This window comes from Hipposideros armiger, unplaced genomic scaffold (assembly GCF_001890085.2).
Source record: "Hipposideros armiger isolate ML-2016 unplaced genomic scaffold, ASM189008v1 scaffold_231, whole genome shotgun sequence".
Lineage (NCBI taxonomy): Eukaryota > Metazoa > Chordata > Mammalia > Chiroptera > Hipposideridae > Hipposideros > Hipposideros armiger.
Genome location: NW_017731581.1, coordinates 791,236 through 797,390, shown reverse-complemented (window position 1 = coordinate 797,390; position 6,155 = coordinate 791,236). Strand labels below are relative to the sequence as shown.

The 6,155-nt window shown below is 49.2% G+C and overlaps 1 protein-coding gene across 1 annotated transcript in view; it reads left to right on the top strand.

Moving 5' to 3' along the window:
- The window catches only part of STRA8 (stimulated by retinoic acid 8), a 16,310-nt gene extending 10,185 nt beyond the window's left edge, over positions 1-6,125 (top strand). Inside the window, exons 6-8 of the mRNA XM_019654781.1 lie at positions 1,047-1,120; positions 2,760-2,871; positions 5,913-6,125. Coding sequence (XP_019510326.1) covers positions 1,047-1,120; positions 2,760-2,871; positions 5,913-5,987 — 261 coding nt within the window. The 3' untranslated portion in view covers positions 5,988-6,125. The remainder of the gene's footprint in view (positions 1-1,046; positions 1,121-2,759; positions 2,872-5,912) is intronic.
- Positions 6,126-6,155: the final 30 nt, after the last annotated feature.

Here is a 6,155-nt window from a genome sequence, read left to right as displayed (position 1 = left end):
GGGGTCTTTTATGGCTCCATATAAATTTTCAGCAACTTAAATTTCTAATGCAAGAATGTCTCTTGCAATATCGTATCTAAAATTCAAATTTGAACTAAGCATCCTGTATTTTTATTTGCTAAATCTGGCAACCCTAAGTGTATGTCACAGTCCTGTGGGATATTTAATATTCTTCAACAAATTAAGGGAAAACAGAACCCAAACCTGTCTAACTAGCAAGATTCCAAAATTGGGAAAATGTGATATATTATAATATGCCTAGGAAAAGAATGGAGGGAAGTAGATCAAAAAGTCAACACGGATCCCTCCGGGTAGGATTGTTTCTCAGTGATTTGTATTTTCTTTATCTGTTTCTATTTTCCAAAATGTCCACGATGAACATGTGTTTCTTTTACGAAGCAGGTAATATTCAATAATAGCGAACACGTTTGCACCATTATTATGGGCCAGGTGCTTCACATATATCCTCTTATTTAATCCTTGCAACAACCATGTAAGTAGGCACTGTTGTGATTCTGGTTTATAGAGGAGAATTCGAGAGATTAAGTTACTTGTCTGCGGTCACACAGCTTCGTGAGTGGCAGGGCTGGGCGTCAGCAATCCTGCAGCCTAACTCCAGACCCCCCTTGACCTCTATACTCAGCTGCCCTGGCACGAAACTGCTAAATTGCCAATCCTGGGCTCACATAGCTTCTCCTCTTTGGGAGGTGTACATGAGCCCTTTTCGTCTGGCTGTTGCGTCTCACGCCTGAGCACTGCCATCTTTAGAAAGAGGATCCCAGTCCCCACAGAGGATTCCTTGTCCTCTCCGCCACCTCGAGGGTTGGCAGTTTGTTCTGGGTGAGCAAGAGCTTAATATTCACCACCTGGGCAGGTCACGGAGCAGAGACCCTGGGATTGGGTCCAGCTTTAACAAGCACACCCTTCGGACATAAGGGGTAAAGAGAGAGATTCTTCCCACTCATGTCTTCCCCAGCAGCCCAGAGCAAGCGTCAGACTGCAGAGTTATCTCTGACACAGTGAAGTTCTGTGTCTTCTTCTTTCAGATCCTTTTTGAAGATGCCTTCGATGTGGCAACTTTCCTGGACAAAAGTGAGGCTCCAAATACATCTAGCCCCAGGTGAGGAAGGGATGTGAAATGGCGGGTGGGTGCATGTGTGTGTGCATGTGCGTGTGTGAGTGTACCTGGATGTATGTGTGTGTGCGAGTGTGCGTACCCTCGCTGGGATGTTCGGGGGTGTTCAGGGGCCTCTCCCCTGCAGCCCCTCAGAGGGGTTTCAGTGGAAGTTGTCAGGGGGCCACTTTGTTCTGTGATTCGAAATGGGCTGGTCCTAGGATTGTGCCGTTGACCTGGGGATGATATTGTCTGGGGCTTCTTCAGAGTAGAAAATTCTTCCATCCCGGCCCAAGGCTGAGACACAGAAGGTTTCATGTTGCACTGTTCTCCCAGGGCGAGGTGGCTGTGGGCGGGTTCCAGCCATCAGTCTGGTCTGAGAGAGTTGGGCAGGGGCCTCCAGGACACAGAGAATCTGGGCCAACATGGAAACAGGCCCCGTGCCCTGAACTCCAGAGACTCTCTGAGCCGTACAAGGGATGGGGAGCTGCTTTTCATGGGGCTGGAGGGAATGGATGTGAGAGGAGGGTGAGAGGGGATGGCTGACCCCATGGAGTGAGAAGACACAAAACCAGATCTGGGGCGATTTGAAAACGAGCAGTTTGACTAAATCTGTACAGCTGGGGTGTTTTCTCCGAGAGAGCTGGTTCAGGACTGAAATTCCCTTGCTGCTGTGGAAAGCTGTGGTCTTACAGCCTGAAGGTACAGGCTTTTCAGATACCTGTTCCTGGTACCCTGGCCGCCTGCAGGCAAATGAGGCATCAGCACCAGTCCACCTGCACCACCCCGGCCTCGACACACTTGTCCCAAACCTCTACTGAGATTTTAGGTGGTAACTCAGGCTCTTCTCCGCTGTGTGTGGAGTTTGATTTTTCCCGAAACTGGCTGCAGGCAGATACTCTGTGAAAACAACTTTACTGAGAAGTTGCCAACGTGAACTTGCCAAGCAATATTTGGAACTGCTTACCCTGCTGGTGGGGGGAAAAAAAACCCCATCCAATTAAAAAATTATTTTTTCTGGTTTCCCTAGAAAAGGCAGGGAGGAGCTGCTTGCTGCCAGAGGGTTCCTAAGCTGACTCCGGGACCTCATTCTAGGGGACATGAGGTCGATATGCCAGCTGTCCCAGGGTGACTCACAGCTTCTTTGCTCTGTGGCCCTGGCTGTTGGGCTTCTCTCCCTGTCCCAGGAAGGCACTGGGAAAGGAGTCTGAAAAATAGGCCTTCTCTTTGCATCAGGGCTCATGTACCATGTTAGACCTACTGGGTGCAGGCATCTCAAGGGACTGAACTCAAGTGTGCGGTGTGCCCACAGGTGGCAGGGCCATGGGGCATTGCTGTAGAGCTTGAAGCTGAGGGAGGGAGGAAATCTTACTTGCTTGTTCCGGAGGCCACAGCTCAGGACACTGAATTAGGACACACAAGCCCATCAGTCTCCCTCTAGTCTCACTTTCCTAGCAGATTCCAGCCATGACATCAGAGCCCAGGCAATGCAAACCTTCCAAGGGCTCCCAGCTTTCCACGAATCCAACTGGGTGTTTAAAAGGGGTTGGTTCACACCGTAATCCAAAAACTGGAGGGGGTCCAAGCAGAGGTCAAAGATGAGGATTCTAAACATCTGCTGTATCTTCCTCCTCTCTGTTGTCAGTTCAGTGCATGTCAGCTGCAACCCAGAGAACCCTGAGGAGAAGTTTCAGCTCTATATGCAAATCATCAACTTCTTTAAAGGCCTTTGCTGTGTCAACACCCAGGTGAAGCAGGTAGGACAGAGCAGAGCGCAAGGGGACCCCCACTTGCCTCCCTTAGGACCCAGAAGGGCTCTTGAGGGGAGTCCCAGCCGGACCTCACCTGGGTCACATCACAAGGGGCCCTTCTTTCATGCTCTCTGGCCTGCTCCATGGATGGTTGACTTCAGCCTAATGCATCCTGCACAATGGAAGACATCAGGAAAAACTGAGGAGCGAGACAGAGGGATGCTCTTCAGGGCAGGCCTTGAAGTAGCAACCAGGTCCCAGGGCCGGCTCTCCACAGGCATTCCTAAATACTGCGTCACTCATGGACAGCTTTCCAAGTGGTTGAGCTGTTGCCTCGTCTTCATGAGATTGTGGGGTAATGTTTGCTGTCAGCACTGGAAGGATATGCACTTCTGCTTCCAAAAAAGTTGACTGTGCAGCTTAGCATGACATAAGTAGTGGGGGTCTTGGTTAGGAGGTTCATTCCGGAAGCTTTCATGGAAAGAGGAGGGTTTGCCTGAGTCACCAAGGGGACAAGGCCCTTTCACATGAAAGGGTAGCCATGGATTTTTCTCTACTAATTTAGCAAAAATACAACTGTCTATTTTAAAAGGTAAACGGTAATCATGAAAATGTTGTCTAAAAATAATTAGGACAACTTTTCAATAGGCTAAAGGACTAATTTGGCCCTTTTCCCACTAATCCTTCATGGGCTTTTAGAATACATTAACAGGACATTCTTTTCTCTCCCTGCTTCCTTTCTGCACACAGGGCAGAAAAGAAAGGACCAGGAGTTCTGGGCCGGCCGAGTGGCTCAGTTGGTTAAGAGCTCGCTCAAGAGCGCGAGCTCTTATCAACAGGGTTGATGGTTCCATTCCTGGCCCGAGTTGAGCTACCAACAGGTGGCAGGATGGCTCAGCTGAAAAACAAAAACAAAAAAAAACTGGACCAGCAGGGACTGGAGTGTCCACATAAAGCAGAGGCACTCAAGCTTGAATCACCTGGGGAGTTTATTAGAAATGCAGGTTCCTGTTGCCCAAGCACCCAAGATCCTGAATTCAGTGTTTCGAGAAGGGTCCCCAAGAATCTGTATTTTGAACAAATTGCCCAAGAGGTGCAGAAGGCCTCCGGCTTTGACAGCCACTGGTGTGAAAAGGGAAATTTCAATCATTTCCCCACCCACCTTTCCCTGTCAGCTTCCTGGGAGGTAGCTGGGTGAAACTTAATTAGCACCTGTATTGGTTTCCTAGGACACTGTAACAAATTACCAAAAACTTGGTGGCTTAAGACAAAGAAAATTTATTCTCCCCTAGTTCTGGAGGCCAGAGGCCAAATTAAAGTGGTGGCGGTCCTGCCGTCTCTGAAAGCTTGAGGGAAGACCCCCTCCTTGCCTTTTCCTGGCTTCCGGCGGCTCCCGCAGCCCTCAGCTTTCCTCGACTTGTAGCTGCATCACTCCAGTGGCAGCCACTGTCCTCACCCAGGTTTCTCCTTTGTGTCTCTGTCCCTCTCATCATCTTGTAAGGACACCAGTCATTTGGATTCAGGGCCCACCCTAAATCCAGGATGAGCTCACCTTGACTTCTGTAACTGGTTATATCTGCCAAGACCCGATTTCCAAATAAGGTTCCAGTTGGACATGAATTTCGGGGAGACACCATTCAACACGCTTCAGCACCCACTTCCAGCAGACATCTCTCACAGCCTGTTGCTTGTGCAAACCTCAGGCTGAGACATGCCTCTGACACCATGTTCAGGGGCTTAAGGCACTAGAACACTCTGAACAACATTTAAGCACTTGGTGTGACAGAAACTTGAGCATGTGGCTCCCTCCAGGACGCGTGGCCTCCTGGCACCCTCCACACGCTGACTCCCTCTTTTCTCAACCTTTGCTGTTCTCTTCACCCTGAACAAAAGGCCCGGGTGGTTTTCCTTTGATTACCCCATCCCCACTTTCAGATACGCTGGCTCCAAGGGGACCCCGCCGCCATCAGAAGAGCATGGAGAATGAGAACCATTGCCCAGAGCTGGGAAGCCTTCCTCTGTAGACTCATCCCCCAATTTGGCCATCACCTTTGGGGACCAGGTCCCACATTCATGAGATGGTTAACTGGGGATGCTTCCCAAGCGGAATCAACCCCAGAGCAGCAGGGCTAACGAACTACAGGGGTCGTTTCCTGCTGGGGTGGGGAGAGACCGGAAGAGCAGAAACCCCAGGACGTACTTTTGGGGGAAGAGGTCATGCGGAGTTGGAGAGGTTGGGGTTGCTATAAATGGGAATGAGAAACCCTTGCTAAACAGACATAATGCTGCTTCTTTGAAAAATCAGCTCCTAATGGCTACCCCATGTACATGGTTTAAAGTTCAAAAATTACCAAAAGATATACTGGGTTGTCGGAAAAGTCATGACGTATTTTTTCTATGTTTTTTCGCTGCAAAAATGTGTCATGACTTTCCTGACAACCCAATACAGAGAAAACTTAGTCTCTTTCCTATCAGCGTCTCTTGGTTACGACACATTCCCTTCCCCAAAGGCAACTGCCATTACCCGTTTCTTGTGCAACCATCTAAAGGTATTCTACAGACACACATTCTTTCAAACATAAATGATGGCCTACTACGCACACTGCTTTGCACCTTGCCCCTTTTTAGCAGTATATCCCAGGGATCAAGAGCGATTGCATTCCTTTTGTTGAAACAGCTGCATGGTATTCCATGGGTGGGTACAGGATGGTGTAGTTCACCATCCTCTATTGATGGGTAGTTGCATAAAGATTTAAGATTTCCCATCTCTCTTATGGGATCCTGGAGGTCCCCAGGATAGGGAAGAAGCCAGTTCTGCTGTAGGAAGGAACAGCCTTCCTAGAGGTCACACAGTGAAACGGAAGTGGAAGTTTCCTGCCATTGACCTTCCTTCCTGGCCGGAAGCTGGAGATGAAGGTGCAGCTGAAGAGATGTCGGGTAGACACTGAGGGAGCAGGGCATGCCTGAGAGAGTGGGGCCTCCTCTTCTGTCTGGGGCCAGGAATCCTTGAAGAAAAATGTAACCCTCTTCCACCCTGTGTTTTGCAGGAAGGAGACGTTCCCGAGGATGATGAGATAATAATGCTGAGGTGCACGGAGACCTTTGATGATGAAGATCTGTAATGAAGATGGGCTGGGAGGGAAGGGAACAGAAGAGGTGGACAGTTTCCAGGTTCGAATACCGGCAGCCGACGTTGCACCTGCCTCAGCCTCTGGGATATTTTGGATGGACTGTTCCCAGAAGCATTTTGATGGTTTTAGTTTCTGATTATTATAAAGTATTAAGAGTAA